General features: G+C 32.3%; 1 protein-coding gene and 1 long non-coding RNA gene across 10 annotated transcripts in view; one reads left to right on the top strand and one right to left on the bottom strand.

Moving 5' to 3' along the window:
* Window positions 1-24,766, top strand: part of LOC100865697 (glutamate receptor ionotropic, kainate 2) — a 133,825-nt gene that overhangs the window by 104,649 nt on the left and 4,410 nt on the right. For 7 of the 8 annotated variants that reach the window (XM_086903384.1, XM_086903381.1, XM_086903380.1 and 4 more), the window contains 2 exons: window positions 20,968-21,225; window positions 23,245-23,442. In XM_086903384.1, coding sequence (XP_086759510.1) covers window positions 20,968-21,225; window positions 23,245-23,442 — 456 coding nt within the window. The remainder of the gene's footprint in view (window positions 1-20,967; window positions 21,226-23,244; window positions 23,443-24,766) is intronic. The other variant, XM_086903379.1, reaches the window with a different exon arrangement.
* On the bottom strand, window positions 18,219-24,517 carry LOC147658294 (uncharacterized). Of its 2 annotated transcripts, XR_015290742.1 has the most exons (5): window positions 23,861-24,517; window positions 23,337-23,487; window positions 20,033-20,389; window positions 18,699-18,928; window positions 18,219-18,614 (listed from the first exon to the last, which is right to left on the bottom strand). It is a non-coding gene; the product is annotated as an uncharacterized LOC147658294 (long non-coding RNA). The 2 variants fall into 2 exon arrangements; XR_015290741.1 differs by lacking the exon at window positions 20,033-20,389.

The raw sequence follows: 24,766 nt of genomic DNA, 5'->3' as shown, positions 1-24,766 counted from the left end.
AGGAGGTGGCACCTTAAATTTTTCGTGGGAGCGAATTTCAGAAAATTTTTGGCTAGAAATTATCACTTTTGATTAGGAGAATATGAGTAGCAAGGAGGTGGCACCTTAAATTTTTCGTGAGAGCGAATTTCAGAAAATTTTTGGCTAAAAATTATCACTTTTGATTAGGAGAATATGAGTAGCAAGGAGGTGGCACCTTAAATTTTTCGTGGGAGCGAATTTCAGAAAATTTTTGGCTAGAAATTATCACTTTTGATTTGGAGAATATGAATAGCAAGGAGGTGGCACTTTAAATTTTTCGTGAGAGCGAATTTCAGAAAATTTTTGGCTAGAATTTACCACTTTTGATTAGGAGAATATGAGTAGCAAGGAGGTGGCACCTTAAATTTTTCGTGAGAGCGAATTTCAGAAAATTTTTGGCTAGAATTTACCACTTTTGATTAGGAGAATATGAGTAGCAAGGAGGTGGCACTTTAAATTTTTCGTGAGAGCGAATTTCAGAAAATTTTTGGCTAAAAATTACCACTTTTGATTAGGAGAATATGAGTAGCAAGGAGGTGGCACCTTAAATTTTTCGTGGGAGCGAATTTCAGAAAATTTTTGGCTAAAAATTATCACTTTTGATTAGGAGAATATGAGTAGCAAGGAGGTGGCACCTTAAATTTTTCATGGGATCGAATTTCAGAAAATTTTTGGCTAGAATTTACCACTTTTGATTAGGAGAATATGAGTAGCAAGGAGGTGGCACCTTAAATTTTTCGTGAGAGCGAATTTCAGAAAATTTTTGGCTAGAAATTACCACTTTTGATTAGGAGGATATGAGTAGCAAGGAGGTGGCACGTTCTATTATTCGTGAAAGCGAATTTCGGAAAATTTTTGGCTAGAAATTACCACTTTTGATTAGGAGAATATGAATAGCAAGGAGGTGGCACGTTCTATTTTTCGTGAAAGCGAATTTCAGAAAATTTTTGGCTAGAAATTACCACTTTTGATTAGGAGAATATGAATAGCAAGGAGGTGGCACTTTAAATTTTTCGTGAGAGCGAATTTCAGAAAATTTTTGGCTAAAAATTATCACTTTTGATTAGGAGAATATGAGTAGCAAGGAGGTGGCACGTTCTATTTTTCGTGAGAGCGAATTTCAGAAAATTTTTGGCTTGAAATTAGCATTTTTGATTAGGAGAATATGAGTAGCAAGGAGGTGGCACGTTCTATTTTTCGTGTGAGCGAATTTCAGAAAATTTTTGGCTAGAATTTACCACTTTTGATTAGGAGAATATGAGTAGCAAGGAGGTGGCACCTTAAATTTTTCGTGGGAGCGAATTTCAGAAAATTTTTGGCTAGAATTTACCACTTTTGATTAGGAGAATATGAGTAGCAAGGAGGTGGCACCTTAAATTTTTCGTGAGAGCGAATTTCAGAAAATTTTTGGCTAGAAATTATGACTTTTGATTAGGAGAATATGAGTAGCAAGGAGGTGGCACGTTCTATTTTTCGTGAAAGCGAATTTCAGAAAATTTTTGGCTAGAAATTACCACTTTTGATTAGGAGAATATGAATAGCAAAGAGGTGGCACGTTCTATTTTTCGTGAGAGCGAATTTCAGAAAATTTTTGGTTTGAAATTAGCATTTTTGATTAGGAGAATATGAGTAGCAAGGAGGTGGCACGTTCTATTTTTCGTGAGAGCGAATTTCAGAAAATTTTTGGCTAGAATTTACCACTTTTGATTAAGAGAATATGAGTAGCAAGGAGGTGGCACTTTAAATTTTTCGTGAGAGCGAATTTCAGAAAATTTTTGGCTAGAATTTACCACTTTTGATTAGGAGAATATGAGTAGCAAGGAGGTGGCACGTTCTATTTTTCGTGAGAGCGAATTTCAGAAAATTTTTGGCTAAAAATTATCACTTTTGATTAGGAGAATATGAGTAGCAAGGAGGTGGCACCTTAAATTTTTCGTGGGAGCGAATTTCAAAAAATTTTAGGCTAGAATTTACCACTTTTGATTAGGAGAATATGAGTAGCAAGGAGGTGGCACCTTAAATTTTTCGTGAGAGGGAATTTCAGAAAATTTTTGGCTAAAAATTATCACTTTTGATTAGGAGAATATGAGTAGCAAGGAGGTGGCACCTTAAATTTTTCGTGGGAGCGAATTTCAGAAAATTTTTGGCTAGAATTTACCACTTTTGATTAGGAGAATATGAGTAGCAAGGAGGTGGCACCTTAAATTTTTCGTGAGAGCGAATTTCAGAAAATTTTTGCTAGAAATTACGACTTTTGATTAGGAGAATATGAATAGCAAGGAGGTGGCACGTTCTATTTTTCGTGAAAGCGAATTTCAGAAAATTTTTGGCTAGAAATTACCACTTTTTATTAGGAGAATATGAGTAGCAAGGAGGTGGCACTTTAAATTTTTCGTGAGAGCGAATTTCAGAAAATTTTTGGCTAGAATTTACCACTTTTGATTAGGAGAATATGAATAGCAAGGAGGTGGCACCTTAAATTTTTCGTGAGAGCGAATTTCAGAAAATTTTTGGCTAGAAATTACGACTTTTGATTAGGAGAATATGAGTAGCAAGGAGGTGGCACGTTCTATTTTTCGTGAAAGCGAATTTCTGAAAATTTTTGGCTAGAAATTACCACTTTTGATTAGGAGAATATGAATAGCAAAGAGGTGGCACGTTCTATTTTTCGTGAGAGCGAATTTTAGAAAATTTTTGGCTAGAATTTACCACTTTTGATTAGGAGAATATGAGTAGCAAGGAGGTGGCACCTTAAATTTTTCGTGAGAGCGAATTTCAGAAAATTTTTGGCTAAAAATTATCACTTTTGATTAGGAGAATATGAGTAGCAAGGAGGTGGCACTTTAAATTTTTCGTGAGAGCGAATTTCAGAAAATTTTTGGCTAGAATTTACCACTTTTGATTAGGAGAATATGAGTAGCAAGGAGGTGGCACGTTCTATTTTTCGTGAGAGCGAATTTCAGAAAATTTTTGGCTAGAATTTACCACTTTTGATTAGGAGAATATGAGTAGCAAGGAGGTGGCACGTTCAATTTTTCGTGAGAGCGAATTTCAGAAAATTTTTGGCTAGAATTTACCACTTTTGATTAGGAGAATATGAGTAGCAAGGAGGTGGCACCTTAAATTTTTCGTGAGAGCGAATTTCAGAAAATTTTTGGCTAAAAATTATCACTTTTGATTAGGAGAATATGAGTAGCAAGGAGGTGGCACGTTCTATTTTTCGTGAGAGCGAATTTCAGAAAATTTTTGGCTAGAAATTACCACTTTTGATTAGGAGAATATGAATAGCAAGGAGGTGGCACGTTAAATTTTTCGTGAGAGCGAATTTCAGAAAATTTTTGGCTAGAAATTAGCACTTTTGATTAGGAGAATATGAGTAGCAAGGAGGTGGCACGTTCTATTTTTCGTGAGAGCGAATTTCAGAAAATTTTTGGCTAGAAATTATCACTTTTGATTAGGAGAATATGAGTAGCAAGGAGGTGGCACCTTAAATTTTTCGTGGGAGCGAATTTCAGAAAATTTTTGGCTAGAATTTACCACTTTTGATTAGGAGAATATGAGTAGCAAGGAGGTGGCACCTTAAATTTTTCGTGAGAGCGAATTTCAGAAAATTTTTGGCTAGAAATTACCACTTTTGATTAGGAGAATATGAGTAGCAAGGAGGTGGCACGTTCTATTTTTCGTGGGAGCGAATTTCAGAAAATTTTTGGCTAGAATTTACCACTTTTGATTAGGAGAATATGAGTAGCAAGGAGGTGGCACGTTCTATTTTTCGTGAGAGCGAATTTCAGAAAATTTTTGGCTAGAATTTACCACTTTTGATTAGGAGAATATGAGTAGCAAGGAGGTGGCACGTTCTATTTTTCGTGAGAGCGAATTTCAGAAAATTTTTGGCTAGAAATTACCATTTTTGATTAGTAGAATATGAATAGCAAGGAGGTGGCACCTTAAATTTTTCGTGAGAGCGAATTTCAGAAAATTTTTGGCTAGAAATTACGACTTTTGATTAGGAGAATATGAGTAGCAAGGTGGTGGCACGTTCTATTTTTCGTGAAAGCGAATTTCAGAAAATTTTTGGCTAGAAATTACCACTTTTGATTAGGAGAATATGAATAGCAAGGAGGTGGCACTTTAAATTTTTCGTGAGAGCGAATTTCAGAAAATTTTTGGCTAGAAATTACGACTTTTGATTAGGAGAATATGAGTAGCAAGGAGGTGGCACGTTCTATTTTTCGTGAGAGCGAATTTTAGAAAATTTTTGGCTTGAAATTAGCATTTTTGATTAGGAGAATATGAGTAGCAAGGAGGTGGCACGTTCTATTTTTCGTGAGAGCGAATTTCAGAAAATTTTTGGCTAGAATTTACCACTTTTGATTAGGAGAATATGAATAGCAAGGAGGTGGCACCTTAAATTTTTCGTGAGAGCGAATTTCAGAAAATTTTTGGCTAGAAATTACGACTTTTGATTAGGAGAATATGAGTAGCAAGGAGGTGGCACGTTCTATTTTTCGTGAAAGCGAATTTCTGAAAATTTTTGGCTAAAAATTATCACTTTTGATTAGGAGAATATGAGTAGCAAGGAGGTGGCACCTTAAATTTATCGTTGGAGCGAATTTCAGAAAATTTTTGGCTAGAATTTACCACTTTTGATTAGGAGAATATGAGTAGCAAGGAGGTGGCACCTTAAATTTTTCGTGAGAGCGAATTTCAGAAAATTTTTGGCTAGAAATTACCACTTTTGATTAGGAGAATATGAGTAGCAAGGAGGTGGCACGTTCTATTTTTCGTGAGAGCGAATTTCAGAAAATTTTTGGCTAGAAATTACCACTTTTGATTAGGAGAATATGAATAGCAAGGAGGTGGCACCTTAAATTTTTCGTGAGAGCGAATTTCAGAAAATTTTTGGCTAGAAATTACGACTTTTGATTAGGAGAATATGAGTAGCAAGGAGGTGGCACTTTAAATTTTTCGTGAGAGCGAATTTCAGAAAATTTTTGGCTAGAAATTACGACTTTTGATTAGGAGAATATGAATAGCTAGGAGGTGGCACGTTCTATTTTTCGTGAGAGCGAATTTCAGAAAATTTTTGGCTAGAATTTACCTCTTTTGATTAGGAGAATATGTGTAGCAAGGAGGTGGCACGTTCTATTTTTCGTGGGAGCGAATTTCAGAAAATTTTTGGCTAGAATTTACCACTTTTGATTAGGAGAATATGAGTAGCAAGGAGGTGGCACGTTCTATTTTTCGTGAGAGCGAATTTCAGAAAATTTTTGGCTAGAAATTACGACTTTTGATTAGGAGAATATGAGTAGCAAGGAGGTGGCATGTTCTATTTTTCGTGAAAGCGAATTTCAGAAAATTTTTGGCTAGAAATTACCACTTTTGATTAGGAGAATATGAATAGCAAGGAGGTGGCACCTTAAATTTTTCGTGAGAGCGAATTTCAGAAAATTTTTGTCTAGAAATTACGACTTTTGATTAGGAGAATATGAGTAACAAGGAGGTGGCACGTTCTATTTTTCGTGAAAGCGAATTTCTGAAAATTTTTGGCTAGAAATTACCACTTTTGATTAGGAGAATATGAATAGCAAAGAGGTGGCACGTTCTATTTTTCGTGAGAGCGAATTTTAGAAAATTTTTGGCTAGAATTTACCACTTTTGATTAGGAGAATATGAGTAGCAAGGAGGTGGCACGTTCTATTTTTCGTGGGAGCGAATTTCAGAAAATTTTTGGCTAGAAATTATCACTTTTGATTAGGAGAATATGAATAGCAAGGAGGTGGCACTTTAAATTTTTCGTAAGAGCGAATTTCAGAAAATTTTTGGCTAGAATTTACCACTTTTGATTAGGAGAATATGAGTAGCAAGGAGGTGGCACGTTCTATTTTTCGTGAAAGCGAATTTCAGAAAATTTTTGGCTAGAAATTACCACTTTTGATTAGGAGAATATGAATAGCAAGGAGGTGGCACTTTAAATTTTTCGTGAGAGCGAATTTCAGAAAATTTTTGGCTAGAAATTATCACTTTTGATTAGGATAATATGAATAGCAAGGAGGTGGCACGTTTTATTTTTGGTGAGAGCGAATTTCAGAAAATTTTTGGCTAGAAATTACGACTTTTGATTAGGAGAATATGAATAGCTAGGAGGTGGCACGTTCTATTTTTCGTGAGAGCGAATTTCAGAAAATTTTTGGCTAGAATTTATCACTTTTGATTAGGAGAATATGAGTAGCAAGGAGGTGGCACGTTCTATTTTTCGTGAGAGCGAATTTCAGAAAATTTTTGGCTAGAATTTACCACTTTTAATTAGGAGAATATGAGTAGCAAGGAGGTGGCACGTTCTATTTTTCGTGAGAGCGAATTTCAGAAAATTTTTGGCTAGAAATTACCACTTTTGATTAGGAGAATATGGATAGCAAGGAGGTGGCACCTTAAATTTTTCGTGAGAGCGAATTTCAGAAAATTTTTGGCTAGAAATTACGACTTTTGATTAGGAGAATATGAGTAGCAAGGAGGTGGCACGTTCTATTTTTCGTGAAAGCGAATTTCAGAAAATTTTTGGCTAGAAATTACCACTTTTGATTAGGAGAATATGAATAGCAAAGAGGTGGCACGTTCTATTTTTCGTGAGAGCGAATTTTAGAAAATTTTTGACTTGAAATTAGCATTTTTGATTAGGAGAATATGAGTAGCAAGGAGGTGGCACGTTCTACTTTTCGTGAGAGCGAATTTCAGAAAATTTTTGGCTAGAATTTACCACTTTTGATTAGGAGAATATGAGTAGCAAGGAGGTGGCACGTTCTATTTTTCGTGGGAGGGAATTTCAGAAAATTTTTGGCTAGAAATTATCACTTTTGATTAGGAGGATATGAATAGTAAGGAGGTGGCACTTTAAATTTTTCGTGATAGCGAATTTCAGAAAATTTTTGGCTAGAATTTACCACTTTTGATTAGGAGAATATGAGTAGCAAGGAGGTGGCACGTTCTATTCTTCGTGAGAGCGAATTTCAGAAAATTTTTGGCTAAAAATTATCACTTTTGATTAGGAGAATATGAGTAGCAAGGAGGTGGCACCTTAAATTTTTCGTGGGAGCGAATTTCAGAAAATTTTTGGCTAGAATTTACCACTTTTGATTAGGAGAATATGAGTAGCAAGGAGGTGGCACCTTAAATTTCTCGTGAGAGCGAATTTCAGAAAATTTTTGGCTAAAAATTATCACTTTTGATTAGGAGAATATGAGTAGCAAGGAGGTGGCACCTTAAATTTTACGTGGGAGCGAATTTCAGAAAATTTTTGGCTAGAAATTACCACTTTTGATTCGGAGAATATGAATAGCAAAGAGGTGGCACGTTCTATTTTTCGTGAGAGCGAATTTTAGAAAATTTTTGGCTTGAAATTAGCATTTTTGATTAGGAGAATATGAGTAGCAAGGAGGTGGCACGTTCTATTTTTCGTGAGAGCGAATTTCAGAAAATTTTTGGCTACAAATTACCACTTTTGATTAGGAGAATATGAATAGCAAGGAGGTGGCACTTTAAATTTTTCGTGAGAGCGAATTTCAGAAAATTTTTGGCTAGAAATTACCACTTTTGGTTAGGAGAATATGAGTAGCAAGGAGGTGGCACGTTCTATTTTTCGTGGGAGCGAATTTCAGAAAACTTTTGGCTAGAAATTATCACTTTTGATTAGGAGAATATGAATAGCAAGGAGGTGGCACTTTAAATTTTTCGTGAGAGCGAATTTCATAAAATTTTTGGCTAGAATTTACCACTTTTGATTAGGAGAATATGAGTAGCAAGGAGGTGGCACCTTAAATTTTTCGTGAGAGCGAATTTCAGAAAATTTTTGGCTAGAAATTACGACTTTTGATTAGGAGAATATGAGTAGCAAGGAGGTGGCACGTTCTATTTTTCGTGAAAGCGAATTTCAGAAAATTTTTGGCTAGAAATTACCGCTTTTGATTAGGAGAATATGAATAGCAAAGAGGTGGCACGTTCTATTTTTCGTGAGAGCGAATTTTAGAAAATTTTTGGCTTGAAATTAGCATTTTTGATTAGGAGAATATGAGTAGCAAGGAGGTGGCACGTTCTATTTTTCGTAAGAGCGAATTTCAGAAAATTTTTGGCTAGAATTTACCACTTTTGATTAGGAGAATATGAGTAGCAAGGAGGTGGCACGTTCTATTTTTCGTGGGAGCGAATTTCAGAAAATTTTTGGCTAAAAATTATCACTTTTGATTAGGAGAATATGAGTAGCAAGGAGGTGGCACCTTAAATTTTTCGTGGGAGCGAATTTCAGAAAATTTTTGGCTAGAATTTACCACTTTTGATTAGGAGAATATGAGTAGCAAGGAGGTGGCACCTTAAATTTTTCGTGAGAGCGAATTTCAGAAAATTTTTGGCTAGAAATTACCACTTTTGATTAGGAGAATATGAGTAGCAAGGAGGTGGCACGTTCTATTTTTCGTGAGAGCGAATTTCAGAAAATTTTTGGCTAGAAATTACCACTTTTGATTAGGAGAATATGAATAGCAAGGAGGTGGCACCTTAAATTTTTCGTTAGAGCGAATTTCAGAAAATTTTTGGCTAGAAATTACGACTTTTGATTAGGAGAATATGAGTAGCAAGGAGGTGGCACTTTAAATTTTTCGTGAGAGCGAATTTCAGAAAATTTTTGGCTAGAAATTACGACTTTTGATTAGGAGAATATGAATAGCTAGGAGGTGGCACGTTCTATTTTTCGTGAGAGCGAATTTCAGAAAATTTTTGGCTAGAATTTACCACTTTTGATTAGGAGAATATGAGTAGCAAGGAGGTGGCACGTTCTATTTTTCGTGGGAGCGAATTTCAGAAAATTTTTGGCTAGAATTTACCACTTTTGATTAGCAGAATATGAGTAGCAAGGAGGTGGCACGTTCTATTTTTCGTGAGAGCGAATTTCAGAAAATTTTTGGCTAGAATTTACCACTTTTGATTAGGAGAATATGAGTAGCAAGGAGGTGGCACGTTCTATTTTTCGTGAGAGCGAATTTCAGAAAATTTTTGGCTAGAAATTACCACTTTTGATTAGGAGAATATGAATAGCAAGGAGGTGGCACCTTAAATTTTTCGTGAGAGCGAATTTCAGAAAATTTTTGGCTAGAAATTACGACTTTTGATTAGGAGAATATGAGTAGCAAGTAGGTGGCACGTTCTATTTTTCGTGAAAGCGAATTTCAGAAAATTTTTGGCTAGAAATTACCACTTTTGATTAGGAGAATATGAATAGCAAGGAGGTGGCACCTTAAATTTTTCGTGAGAGCGAATTTCAGAAAATTTTTGGCTAGAAATTACGACTTTTGATTAGGAGAATATGAGTAGCAAGGAAGTGGCACGTTCTATTTTTCGTGAGAGCGAATTTCAGAAAATTTTTGGCTAGAATTTACCACTTTTGATTAGGAGAATATGAGTAGCAAGGAGGTGGCACGTTCTATTTTTCGTGAGAACGAATTTCAGAAAATTTTTGGCTAGAATTTACCACTTTTGATTAGGAGAATATGAGTAGCAAGGAGGTGGCACGTTCTATTTTTCGTGAAAGCGAATTTCAGAAAATTTTTGGCTAGAAATTACCACTTTTGATTAGGAGAATATGAATAGCAAGGAGGTGGCACCTTAAATTTTTCGTGAGAGCGAATTTCAGAAAATTTTTGGCTAGAAATTACGACTTTTGATTAGGAGAATATGAGTAGCAAGGAGGTGGCACGTTCTATTTTTCGTGAAAGCGAATTTCTGAAAATTTTTGGCTAGAAATTACCACTTTTGATTAGGAGAATATGAATAGCAAAGAGGTGGCACGTTCTATTTTTCGTGAGAGCGAATTTTAGAAAATTTTTGGCTGGAATTTACCACTTTTGATTAGGAGAATATGAGTAGCAAGGAGGTGGCACCTTAAATTTTTCGTGAGAGCGAATTTCAGAAAATTTTTGGCTAAAAATTATCACTTTTGATTAGGAGAATATGAGTAGCAAGGAGGTGGCACTTTAAATTTTTCGTGAGAGCGAATTTCAGAAAATTTTTGGCTAGAATTTACCACTTTTGATTAGGAGAATATGAGTAGCAAGGAGGTGGCACGTTCTATTTTTCGTGAGAGCGAATTTCAGAAAATTTTTGGCTAAAAATTATCACTTTTGATTAGGAGAATATGAGTAGCAAGGAGGTGGCACCTTAAATTTTTCGTGGGAGCGAATTTCAGAAAATTTTTGGCTAGAATTTATCACTTTTGATTAGGAGAATATGAGTAGCAAGGAGGTGGCACGTTCTATTTTTCGTGAGAGCGAATTTCAGAAAATTTTTGGCTAGAATTTACCACTTTTGATTAGGAGAATATGAGTAGCAAGGAGGTGGCACGTTCTATTTTTCGTGAGAGCGAATTTCAGAAAATTTTTGGCTAGAAATTACCACTTTTGATTAGGAGAATATGGATAGCAAGGAGGTGGCACCTTAAATTTTTCGTGAGAGCGAATTTCAGAAAATTTTTGGCTAGAAATTACGACTTTTGATTAGGAGAATATGAGTAGCAAGGAGGTGGCACGTTCTATTTTTCGTGAAAGCGAATTTCAGAAAATTTTTGGCTAGAAATTACCACTTTTGATTAGGAGAATATGAATAGCAAAGAGGTGGCACGTTCTATTTTTCGTGAGAGCGAATTTTAGAAAATTTTTGACTTGAAATTAGCATTTTTGATTAGGAGAATATGAGTAGCAAGGAGGTGGCACGTTCTACTTTTCGTGAGAGCGAATTTCAGAAAATTTTTGGCTAGAAATTACGACTTTTGATTAGGAGAATATGAGTAGCAAGGAGGTGGCACGTTCTATTTTTCGTGGGAGGGAATTTCAGAAAATTTTTGGCTAGAAATTATCACTTTTGATTAGGAGGATATGAATAGTAAGCAGGTGGCACTTTAAATTTTTCGTGAGAGCGAATTTCAGAAAATTTTTGGCTAGAATTTACCACTTTTGATTAGGAGAATATGAGTAGCAAGGAGGTGGCACGTTCTATTTTTCGTGAGAGCGAATTTCAGAAAATTTTTGGCTAAAAATTATCACTTTTGATTAGGAGAATATGAGTAGCAAGGAGGTGGCACCTTAAATTTTACGTGGGAGCGAATTTCAGAAAATTTTTGGCTAGAAATTACCACTTTTGATTAGGAGAATATGAATAGCAAAGAGGTGGCACGTTCTATTTTTCGTGAGAGCGAATTTTAGAAAATTTTTGGCTTGAAATTAGCATTTTTGATTAGGAGAATATGAGTAGCAAGGAGGTGGCACGTTCTATTTTTCGTGAGAGCGAATTTCAGAAAATTTTTGGCTACAAATTACCACTTTTGATTAGGAGAATATGTATAGCAAGGAGGTGGCACTTTAAATTTTTCGTGAGAGCGAATTTCAGAAAATTTTTGGCTAGAAATTACCACTTTTGGTTAGGAGAATATGAGTAGCAAGGAGGTGGCACGTTCTATTTTTCGTGGGAGCGAATTTCAGAAAACTTTTGGCTAGAAATTATCACTTTTGATTAGGAGAATATGAATAGCAAGGAGGTGGCACTTTAAATTTTTCGTGAGAGCGAATTTCATAAAATTTTTGGCTAGAATTTACCACTTTTGATTAGGAGAATATGAGTAGCAAGGAGGTGGCACTTTAAATTTTTCGTGAGAGCGAATTTCAGAAAATTTTTGGCTAGAAATTACGACTTTTGATTAGGAGAATATGAGTAGCAAGGAGGTGGCACGTTCTATTTTTCGTGAGAGCGAATTTCAGAAAATTTTTGGCTAGAAATTACCACTTTTGATTAGGAGAATATGAGTAGCAAGGAGGTGGCACGTTCTATTTTTCGTGAGAGCGAATTTTAGAAAATTTTTGGCTTGAAATTAGCATTTTTGATTAGGAGAATATGAGTAGCAAGGAGGTGGCACGTTCTATTTTTCGTAAGAGCGAATTTCAGAAAATTTTTGGCTAGAATTTACCACTTTTGATTAGGAGAATATGAGTAGCAAGGAGGTGGCACGTTCTATTTTTCGTGGGAGCGAATTTCAGAAAATTTTTGGCTAGAATTTATCACTTTTGATTAGGAGAATATGAATAGCAAGGAGGTGGCACTTTAAATTTTTCGTGAGAGCGAATTTCAGAAAATTTTTGGCTAGAATTTACCACTTTTGATTAGGAGAATATGAGTAGCAAGGAGGTGGCACTTTAAATTTTTCGTGGGAGCGAATTTCAGAAAATTTTTGGCTAGAAATTATCACTTTTGATTAGGAGAATATGAATAGCAAGGAGGTGGCACTTTAAATTTTTCGTAAGAGCGAATTTCAGAAAATTTTTGGCTAGAATTTACCACTTTTGATTAGGAGAATATGAGTAGCAAGGAGGTGGCACGTTCTATTTTTCGTGAGAGCGAATTTCAGAAAATTTTTGGCTAGAAATTACCACTTTTGATTAGGAGAATATGAATAGCAAGGAGGTGGCACTTTAAATTTTTCGTGAGAGCGAATTTCAGAAAATTTTTGGCTAGAAATTATCACTTTTGATTAGGATAATATGAATAGCAAGGAGGTGGCACGTTTTATTTTTGGTGAGAGCGAATTTCAGAAAATTTTTGGCTAGAATTTACCATTTTTGATTAGGAGAATATGAATAGCAAGGAGGTGGCACTTTAAATTTTTCGTGAGAGCGAATTTCAGAAAATTTTTGGCTAAAAATTACCACTTTTGATTAGGAGAATATGAGTAGCAAGGAGGTGGCACGTTCTATTTTTCGTGAAAGCGAATTTCAGTTAATTTTTGGCTGGAATTTACCACTTTTGATTAGGAGAATATGAGTAGCAAGGTGGTGGCACGTTCTATTTTTCGTGAGAGCGAATTTCAGAAAATTTTTGGCTAGAAATTACCACTTTTGATTAGGAGAATATGAGTAGCAAGGAGGTGGCACGTTCTATTTTTCGTGAGAGCGAATTTCAGAAAATTTTTGGCTAGAATTTACCACTTTTGATTAGGAGAATATGAGTAGCAAGGAGGTGGCACCTTAAATTTTTCGTGAGAGCGAATTTCACAAAATTTTTAGCTAGAAATTACCACTTTTGATTAGGAGAATATGAGTAACAAGGAGGTGGCTCGTTCTATTTTTCGTGTGAGCGAATTTCAGATAATTTTTGGCTAGAAATTACCACTTTTGATTAGGAGAATATGAGTAGCAAGGAGGTGGCACGTTCTATTTTTCGTGAGAGCGAATTTCAGAAAATTTTTGGCTAGAATTTACCACTTTTGATTAGGAGAATATGAGTAGCAAGGAGGTGGCACATTCTATTTTTCGTGAGAGCGAATTTCAGAAAATTTTTGGCTAAAAATTACCACTTTTGATTAGGAGAATTTGAGTAGCAAGAAGGTAGCTTCTTAAATTTTTCGTGAGAGCGAATTTCAGATAATTTTTGGCTAAAAATTGCCACTTTTGATTAGGAGAATATGTGTAGCAAGACAGTGGCATAATTGATTTATTGTTTTCGATTTTTTTTAAATTTTAGCTATAAGTTTACATTTTTATTATTTGGATATGAGTGTCAAGACGATATCACATTAGTTTATTTATTAATTTTTGCATGATATATATTGCGAAATTTTATATTTGCTCTTTTATATACCTCTGAAGTATTTACCTATATTTTTTTTTTATTATTATTATTTTCTATAAAAATTTTCAATTTGCTTTATGTAGACACATTTGACTTTTATTCAGTCTTTATATGTATTCGTACTAGAATATAATATCACTCTAAAATCTGTGTTTAAACTACCTAATTTTTACGCTTTTTTTATCGCTTTTTATAAATAGAATAATAAATTATTAATATAGGTATTATTATCAGATATATGTTTTGTGTAAAATGTTTTTACATATATGGAAATGTGTAATAGGTTTAGGATGTTTGTAGTTTTTCTTGAAATCGTTATTGCAAACCCCATACGAATGGGGCATAAGATATTTGCTTCATGTGTGTTTATACATTTTGTATCTTCTTTTATTGTCTTTCTATTCTTTATCCTTTATTTCTCCTTCTCTTTTCATTTCTTTTTCTCTTTTCACTTTATTATTATTTGCTTAAATTCTTAATAAAGTAATTCAATTCATTAATAATAAAAGAATTTTATTTTTATTTTTAACTCCATTTTATTAAATATATCAAACTATATGTGTCTAGAGTTATAAAAGCGATCATAACCGATAGATTTCATCTAGATTAAAGCCAGCCTTACCACGCTTTTCAATTTTACTGACAATACGAAACAGGAATGTCGTCAGTCGACCAAAACGAAATATATATAGTTTCAATGCATTATATTCTCCATCTCTTTTCATATCGACTGATTTCATATTGATCTGTATATATATATATATATATATTTACAACTCGTACAATACATAAAATAGATAAATTTAATGTAATCTTATCGAATTTCTAATGCAATTTGTTTTAACAAATAAATATTTGGTTAAGTAAGCAATTATTTTAAATCAATCAATGAAGAAATAAACGACAATTATTCTTTTGTGATATATGAAAGATTGTGATGTGATCTGTACCACATGCTAATTTAATTAACCGATTTGCAACTAATGATTCGATTAGCTAAAAATCCAACAAAGCGAAAATTTCAATTCCATTTGATCAATCGGTTCCCTGATTTTTTTTCCATCAACTTAATCATTTGCAAAAAAAATAACAATTGTTTCAATGATTTTTAATAAATTTATCGTGATGTAATTTGTTTATTTTTTTGTATCTTTAAAATTGAGTAATTATTTAAAATATTATTTAGTCAATTTATATATAATTTGAAACTTAGTTTAAAAATTTCTAATTTTCCAAAAAAATAACCGAAAAAAGTAAATACTTTACAAATATACAAATTAAATAAGAATTATACGTAAAATTTTATTAGAAGAATTATTTATTTTTAATATCGAAAAAAAATTCTATGAAATTAGTCATATTATATTCTTTTAATACAAAATCGAAATATTAACAAAAATCTTCTAAATTTGAAATTTCTTAAAAATCTTCACGAATCATTTCTTTCCAATTCATATCTTCCTAACCACAAGTGGAATTTTTCAGCCAAACTTTTCAGAAATTCAATCTTACGAAAAATTAAACGTGCCACCTCCTTGCTACTCATATTCTTCTAATCAAAAGTGGAATTTTTCAGTCAAAACTTTTCAGAAATTCAATCTTACGAAAAATTAAACGTGCCACCTCCTTGCTATTCATATTCTCCTAATCAAAAGTGGTAATTTTTAGCCAAAATTTTTCTGAAATTCGCTCTTACGAAAAATTTAAGGTGCCACCTCCTTGCTATTCATATTCTCCTAATCAAAAGTGGTAATTTTTAACCAAAATTTTTTCTGAAATTCACTCTTACGAAAAATTGAACGTGTCATCTCCTTGTTACTCATATTCTCTTAATCAAAAGTGGTAATTTCTAGCCAAAAATTTTCTGAAATTCGCTCTCACGAAAAATAGAACGTGCCACCTCCTTGCTACTCATATTCTCCTAATCAAAAGTGGTAATTTCTAGCCAAAACTTTTCTGAAATTCACTCTCACGAAAAATTGAACACTCCACCTCGTTGCTACTCATATTCTCCTAATCAAAAGTGGTAATTTTTAGTCAAAACTTTTCTGAAATTCACTCTGACGAAAAATTAAACCTGTCATCTCCTTGCTACTCATATTCTCCTAATCAAAAGTGGTAATTTTTAGCCAAAACTTTTCTGAAATTCTCTCGCAAGAAAAATTTAAAGTGCCACCTCCTTGCTGCTTATATTCTCCTAATCAAAAATAATAATTTTTAGACAAAACTTTTTAGAAATTCAATCTTACGAAAAATTAAAGGTGCCACCTCCTTACTATTCATATTCTCCTAATCAAAAATCGAAATTTTTATCAAAAATCTTTTGGATTTAGAATTTCCTAAAAATTTTCACGTGCTACCTCCAATTTTATTTTATTCTAATAGAAGATTGAAATTTTGACCTAAATTGTTTTTTCTGAATTTAGAATTTCTTGAAAAATTTATATATTTTTCTGTCATCTTATATTCTTCTAATAGAAAAACAATATTTTTAGTAGCTTTTTGAACAAATTTACGATTTTGTAATAAAGAAATATGTAATTGCAAATATATGTATATACTTATTTTTTTTAATCTTACAATATCGTCAGATATTTTTTAATAATTTTTCTAAGTTTAGAGGATTAAATATTATAAAATCATTAGAAGAATGCTAAAAATGTTAACAAGTGGTAAATTTGTCACAGAACGAGATGAGAACAATAATGAAGACAGGGAGCAAACGATTGTCGTAACCTATAAATAAAATTTTCTGACGATCGTGACTCGTTCAGTTTTAACCTCGTTTTGCGCTCCACCTTTTATTTGCCGGCTATCGATGGAAAAATCAATCGGCCATTTCTCAATTCGGACAAATTTACAGGATCGTGCCAGTTCCACTTCTGATTCTCGACCATTTTCCTCTTCTATTTCCTTTATTATATCGTCAAAATCGCGAGAAACCAAACAACGTGCAATCATCGAGCACGAAATCCATTTAATATAACAATGTGGAGATAATCGATGTTCTTCAACAAATAGAGTTCTTTAAAGATCTTCTTTTTTCTTATTTTTATTTTTATTTATATTATAATGTTTTCATTATTATAATTATGTTGGATCCAATTTATAATAAAAATTATTTGTTTAAGTATTATAATTTATTTTTTAATCCTTTTAGTATGTATATCATTTAATGTGTGTATGAAAGGAATTATTTTAGTATGTATATCATTTAATATATGTATAAAAGAAATTAAAAATAAAAAGAAAATGAAAAAGAAATTAATTGTTAATTTCTAATTTATCTCACTCCGTCTATCTGAAGCTTCTAAAGAAATAAAAAGTTCTAAAGAAATAAGAATTTCTTTTATTCTCTTCTATTATTTTTTCTTTTTTTTCCTACTTTGTTAAAATCAAAAGTTAAACCTATCTAAATAATCATAATTTAATCTTATTTCCTACTAATAAAAATTAAACTTATTCTAATTTAATTTATTTTATCTACTTTCATCGAAATAAAATTTGTATCAATTCCTCTTCCATTCTTTATTTTTCCCTTTTCTTTTTCCATTTCAATCATTCCATTCAATCACAAGTGCAAGTAAACGGCATTTATAATCATCATTAATTCAAACTCAAAACTTAACGAGTTAAACAATAGTAAAATTATTCGATTTATCCAAGATATATTTCCTAAACGATGAAAAACTGTAATTAATCTCGTTCCATATTCACCACGTTGTAATTAATATTTCAGTCGGAGCTCGTTTAAATTTTGCGCTTGTGTTTTCATGTCTCAAAGCAAAATGGTTTTCTTTCCCAGTTTCTTTTTTTTTTTGTCCCTTTATTTCGCAACAGGCAAAGAGATCGGATTCTCTCGTAAATAACACAACACACGTTATGATTTCGAATGAAATCATTAAGGCCTATGCCTCGTGTTGTTGCAGTTATTCTTGTTAATTCATATCACGAACACGTTAATTGCCAGCAAATTTTCTCTGTCGAGTTATTTCTATAGAGTTATAAAGCTTGGTAATGAATATACAGGAGAGGAGAGGAGAAGAGATTCTTTCATCAATCGTATCATGGAAAACAAGCTGATACGGAACACTGATTCTCATTTTGCGAGAATTTCTTCAATCGCGTAATTATCGTGACCGAACATGAATTTACAAATAATTCTAGAAAGTGAAATTAATCTATAGAATTCTGAGAAACTTTATTTATCGTTTCTGAAAATATTCTTTATTATCCATTGTAATTAATTTCAATGAGAATACTTGTTAAACTTTGTTATCTGTTTCATTCATTTATATAATGGATTAATAAAGGTTTCTTGAATTTTTTTATTTGTATAAATTTATTGTTTAAAATGTGATACAAAAATATGTGGTAATGATGGAACTCTGTTGTTAAACGGTCTAATAAAAAATAATACTGCAGTATTATTTATTATATAACAACAGATTATATTTTTATTATAATGGAGTAAAGGATAGAAAATAAGAATGGGCAAATTTTTATATTAATTATTGAAATAATTAATTTTCAATCAATTTTTAATCTCAAATCATATATTTTCTTCATATCAAATATAAATTACAATTTTTATCATATTACAATCCACCAACTTAATTGATTTAATGTAAATGCAATTTAAATCTTGACAAATCTTAACATTTTGTTGCACAACCATATATATTTATTTTTCTTATTTTTCCAATTAAAAACCACGACATATAATCGTATTATTCAAAAGTCGCTCGTTCATCTTATTATTAATGCAATCGTTTAATTGCAATCAGCCTCGATTTGATTAGTCGCAAGTCCTTTAATTATTCAATATCGGTATTCGATCGTAGACTGTGATTCCATCATCAAAGCGTTCATTGCGATATTACAATGTGTCGTTGTTGCATGCATTGCACAATTTCTCGTGATTCATTTCGAATCTGTTCAACAAGCAAAAAAAAAAAAAAAGATAAAACTGGGACGACGCGGTCAAGCGGAATCTTTTTATTGGTCTCGACACTCACCATTAACTTAATAACATTTTATTGCAACGTTTTATTACTCCAATGACGCAAGAGTTTAAAATGTGGTTGAAAGTTTAATCCTTGCATATCTCTTTCTCAACGTTATCCTTTATGGCTGTATTCGATCTTTTGTATAATTTATTTTATTGTTTCTATCCTCTTATGAGTATCGTCGAGTATATGTATGCGAATCGTTGATAATGTGGACCTTGGATTCTCAATCATAACACCTGAAAAAAATGACCATTAGTTAGTTTTAATTGTTATTATTTTTAAGGAAATTTTAATAAAAGGATGCCTTAGTTTATTTTAATGTGGTTATATTGTAATATTAATTGTAATATTGTTTTTTTGTTACTTTTTTATTTACTTTTTTAAAGAAAAGAAATGTTATTTAGAAAGGCTTGGGGAAATTGGATTTTAATTTGTATATTTCAGAGTATGTATTAATTATTCTATTCAATATCTTTTATCTTTCATCGATCTTTTATTTGGAATTTTCTTATTTAAAATTTTCCAATAAATAAATCTCGATTATTTTTAATAAAAATTATTTATATGAAATATATTACATAATAAATTTGTAGCATTTATTTATTTCAATATGATTATTCAATACTCCACTATTGGCTACTTGTAGAGAAAAGTTCATAAGTTATTCACAAGTCTTTACAAAATAAATGATGATATTAGTAATTCTCGATCAATTTAATCCTCTTTGATCACTCGCTTTGAAAATTGATCAAACTATCCAGCTTTTGTGTCAACAAATATATAAAAGATAAGAGAAAACATAAATGAATATCCTCGATAAATTTCACTCGATACATGGAAGAAATCATATGACACAAGAATTTCACAACGCACGATTATGCAAATAAAATTCATACTTCAACTATAGTGAAATTCTTGAAATTTGAATGATCAATAACATTGAACATATAATAAAAAGAATTGTGCTCGATGCTTTTCATCTTGTATTCAATGGAATCTAGTTGAATCGAAAAGAAAAAAAGTAAAAAAATCAAAAAGACAAACAGGAAGCAGAAACCAACAACGGAAAACCAAGAAGAAATCTGTGATAACTCGAATGATTTATAGAAGAAGGGAAAATTCCAAACATGGAATAAACGAAAAAGAAATAGTAGTAAGATTTATTTTTCGCGACATCCATTTTCTTTTCTTTCTTATTTCTTTCTCCTCTTGGTTTTCAGAGAATGTCAGTCTAAGGATGAGTGCTCATTATTATTATTGTTAAACAAACTTGAAGAACAATTGTAAATAAATCTGTATGAATTGATAAAAAACGGTTTTAATAATTTTAATAAACCAGCCTTTGATTCAAACCTGCAATTGTATTTCATGTTGAATCATGTATTTGATATTGAAATCCTGTCACCAGACATTTGACCAAATTTCATCTTTTCCAAAATAATAGCTAATGCTCGAGATTAAACACATAACGACACACATATCACGCAAACTGGACACGTTTGCACATTTCAGTCGATAATGAACTCGCGTGTTAGGCAGAATTTACAGGAATGTTATGAGCAAAGCAATGGGATTCAAATGAGAATCGATACTGGCATTGTCACGTACGAATGTCAATATAATATATATTCCCTTGGCAATCTATCTTCGTTTCCATGGATGAAAAATTTTTGAAACCGTATTATGCAATCGAAGAACTGAAAAATACCACATGTAGTTTGAAATCACTAATGCAAAATCCAATAATTTAATAATGATTCGAAAATTTGCTAGTTTAAAAAAAAAAAACTTTTTATGTGTGAAATCCATTCGTCAGCATTCGTGATATTAATTTCAAATTAATAAGAAAATTAGCAGGAAATTTACAACAATAATTACAAATTAAATTATTGGAAAAATAATTTGAATCTTTTAACAGATATGATGAGATTTTCACGTTCTATTAAATAAAACCAGCCAAGGAAGCAACGATGAAATCAAAACTTGTTAAAGTTCTCTTATTTAAAATTGACTAGAATATCTGGAACTGCTAAGAATCTTAGCAGTTATTATCTCATCAGACTTCTTCTACATTCTATCTATCTTCCAAGATTATCCGTTGTAATTCATACATAAATATTCCAAAACTTTTAAAACCAATGAAAACTTACGTGAATTTTTTAATTTTAAAAATTAATCACAATTTTTTTTTTGTTTCTTTTTTCATGTATCTCTCGATTGATCTCCTCTCTTTCAAAAATTGATTGTCAAATTGTATTGAATCGTGTAATTACAGGTACCTACGAGCCATCCAGCACGACTGTTCTCTTTCATGAACCCGCTCGCCATTCAAATCTGGCTATACGTGCTCGCCGCGTACGTCCTCGTCTCGGTGATGATGTTCGTGGTCGCGAGGATCAGCCCCTACGAATGGAACAACCCTCACCCCTGTCACGCAGGCTCCGAAATGGTCGAGAATCAATTCTCGCTGGCCAACAGCTTTTGGTTCACCATTGGCACCCTGATGCAGCAAGGTAGCGATTTGAATCCCAAGGTATGTAATCGGATCCCTCGTTATCTTATCGTCGTAAATTTTTCCCTCGTCGGGGAGAATGAACAACGATGGAGATAATTATTAGAGGAAAATAAATGAAAGGCAACGAAATTACAAATTTTTCGAAAATATCGAAATAAATTGTCCGCTAGAAGAGATTTAAATCAAATTTGGAAATCTTAAACGAACCTTGGGAAAAAATGGGATTTTTTATTTGAAAAGATAAAATAGAGAGGCAAGTTGAACACGAAATACTTACATCTAACGTTCAATTGATATTATTGAAACAGATATATATCAATGATTGCAACGAAATTGTAATTAATTCAAATAAAAATTATTAAAACTCTTTCTCTCGATATGAATATTAATATATTGAAAAAACATGGGCAGGAGTAATATATATCGTAAAGTAGAAAATCTATTTTAATTCATTTTATCGGGAAACAAAAATAATCAACGTATTTGTATTGAATCGATTACTGAGAAACACAGACAACATATCTGATGCGTTCAACTGGCTTCGTCGTCTCGATCAATGCCTGTCGCGCGAAATAAAAGTCTTATCGTATCGAGTTTACCGCGAATCATGTTCGTTCGTGCCAAGAAATCTTCTCACTGGTTTCTGCAAATGATAACACAGCGGAATAAAACTTCATAATATATTAAACAAACGTGTGATGTTATTTCAATTTCATGAGAATTATTAACTTATGTCTACAACTGTGAGCTAAAACTCGTGATGCAAAAGATGAAAATCAAGAATAATTAAAAAATTATCATGCATTAAAGATTTCGAATTTTCTTTTTTTCGAAAATTAAATTCGAAGATTTATCAAATATATTCGTTCATACGAGTAGAAAATTATGTTTTTTTTAAACAAATAATAAAATTTCCTCTTATATATAATGCATGTGATCCTGTTACTGGGGAATACAAAGACACTGGATCGTGCTTACAGTGTCCTAGACAAAACCGCAACGTAGCATCGTTCGTCTGCATCAAAGCTTATTGTCTCAAATTCATTATGAACCGTCGCGTTTATTTATGCCAAGAAAGGTTCCAGCTCGCGAACGCACGTTTCACGTTCCGCGAATTTTAGCAAGTAGATACGTTCAGAGATAAAAATTTTCTGAAATATCACACGTAATGTTGAAGATAACTATTTTGCATCGTTTCAAGTTTTGAAATGTCTTGCGATTTTATTTGTTTAAAAAATCATAAAAAAGTCTCATAGACAATTATATTTGTAATAAAATTGTATTATAAATATTAATTTATTAAAGTTTAATTTTGTGTTGATATTTGATTTGTAATATTGATTGTAATATTGATTGTAATAATGATTTTGTTTCCTTTAGCTAGGATTAATAATTTTACAAGATTTTAAAGAAAAAAAAAATATTGTTTCATGACATAAATAAATATTTCTAAAAAATTTGTTGAATTAGTAGAAGAAAAATCATTATTTAATAATTAAATAATTTTATTATTTTATTTTTAAAAATTACCATCCTCTTCTAAAAACGTCCTGGAAACGTCACTATTCTATTTGATTACGATCTTTAAACTATCCGTTCTAGCCAAGTCGAAGAAGTAACATTGTTCGATTGGCGGTGACGTGGAACGATGGCGATTGAATCGTTTCATTAAGCAGAGTGAATTAAACTAGCCTCTAGCCTTCAGTTAGCGGTCTTATAGAAATTGAATTGTACCAGAGTGATAATGGAATCTCGAGAAGAAACTTCGTTGTCTCGAGTTTATCAATGAAGTTGTGCGATACGGAGTTGACGCCATTATTCGAACATAATAATATTCTACATGGAAGTGTAAAATTTTTATTGTTGAAACGTGCCAAAGTTTATTTTGGATGTTCATAAAATTCGAGACGGTATCCTAACTTCTTAGCCACGGTTTCCTGATAAAGTTTAAGAACAGAAGAGCATGAAATTTCGATGAAACAATGAAATCAATACGCTATGGTACAAGAATATTAAATTTTTGATAAATTTGTTCAGGCAACGAGCACGCGAATCGTGGGTGGCATATGGTGGTTTTTCACATTGATCATCATATCCTCGTACACGGCCAACTTGGCGGCGTTTCTTACCGTGGAAAGGATGATAACTCCTATCGAAAATGCGGAGGATCTCGCCAGTCAGACAGACATCGCGTATGGCACCCTGGATAGCGGAAGTACCATGACCTTCTTCAGGGTAATCTTTCGTTTGTTTGAAAAATAATAATAACTTTTTTTTAACCTGTAATTTAGAATAATTATTACGAATAATTATAATGTACTTGGTATTTGAACACGATAGGGTATCGATAAATGAAAGATAAATATATGCGCGTTATACGAATGTAAAACAAACCAATTGATTGTTAAATTTCACATTACCAGCAGTTTACTTCGTACAAGAAGTACAAAAGAAGATTATGAACTTTCTATAAAATCCATAAAATCGGATTAATTAAATCTAATGAACAAGATCGATTACATAAAAATCCAACTTCAAGCGAAGAATTCAAGATATAACATTTAAATCAATTTAAAATCCTCGCCATTACTGTTAATAAGATCATTAATAAACAATCCTTTTTCAAAAATAAATATATACCATGATAATTTACCTTAAAACTCGCTTTAATCCTATTAAAATTACGAAAACTTTGAACCGCTCTAATTCCGAAGATAATGACTTCCGGTCAACGAGTGAACGATCATTAGAAGCGCGAAACTTTGCTCTTTAAAACGCTTATTCATTTATCCTGATACGACTTCCGGTTCCCGAGATATCATCGTGTAAAGAGAAGGTAATTTTTAATCATTTACCTAAAACATGATTAAACTCTATTAAAATTAACAAAACTTTGAACCGTTATAACTCTGAAGATAATGACTTTCGGTCAACGGGTGTACGATCGTTAGAAGCGCGGAACCTTCCCCTTTAAAACGCTTTTTCATTTATCTCGATACGACTTCCGGTTCCCGAGATATCGTCGTGTAAAGAGAAGAATAATTTTTAATCTCCCTCCTTGTCGCTTACTCGGACCTCTCGCTCGTACCTCGTGTCGCTGACCTATCCCAAACTGCAGACAAGTGGCAGACGCGATTCCTGGAAGGACGTAGTACGCGTTTCCAGGAAAAAATGTAGGTCAGTGATCCATTCACAACTTCTGCACTGTGTCCAACGTTATGGACACTTTAAATCCTTATATCTCGGCAACCAATTGAGATATCGAGATAAATCAAAAAGGGATTTCAATGGTATGTTTTTCTCCATTTTCCGAGTGGATTTTGATCATAAAATTTTTATATTTTTCATGTGAAAATTCGAAGTCTTATTTGGAATTTTGCATGATTGGAATGGTTTAATAATTTGACGTGAACTATATACAAGCTTAAATTTATTTAATTTCGCTCTTTTGTATAGTACAAATAATAAATATGTAAAATAATCTGAAAAAATATTATTTTAATATATCGTAATATATCATATTACGTTAATATATAGAGTTATACAATTTGTTTATGCG

This window comes from Apis florea, unplaced genomic scaffold (assembly GCF_048593485.1).
Source record: "Apis florea isolate Af1SG1 unplaced genomic scaffold, ASM4859348v1 contig_2291_pilon, whole genome shotgun sequence".
Taxonomy (NCBI): domain Eukaryota; kingdom Metazoa; phylum Arthropoda; class Insecta; order Hymenoptera; family Apidae; genus Apis; species Apis florea.
The sequence above is the reverse complement of the archived record's forward strand: the minus strand, read 5'-3'. Positions and strand labels throughout refer to the sequence as shown.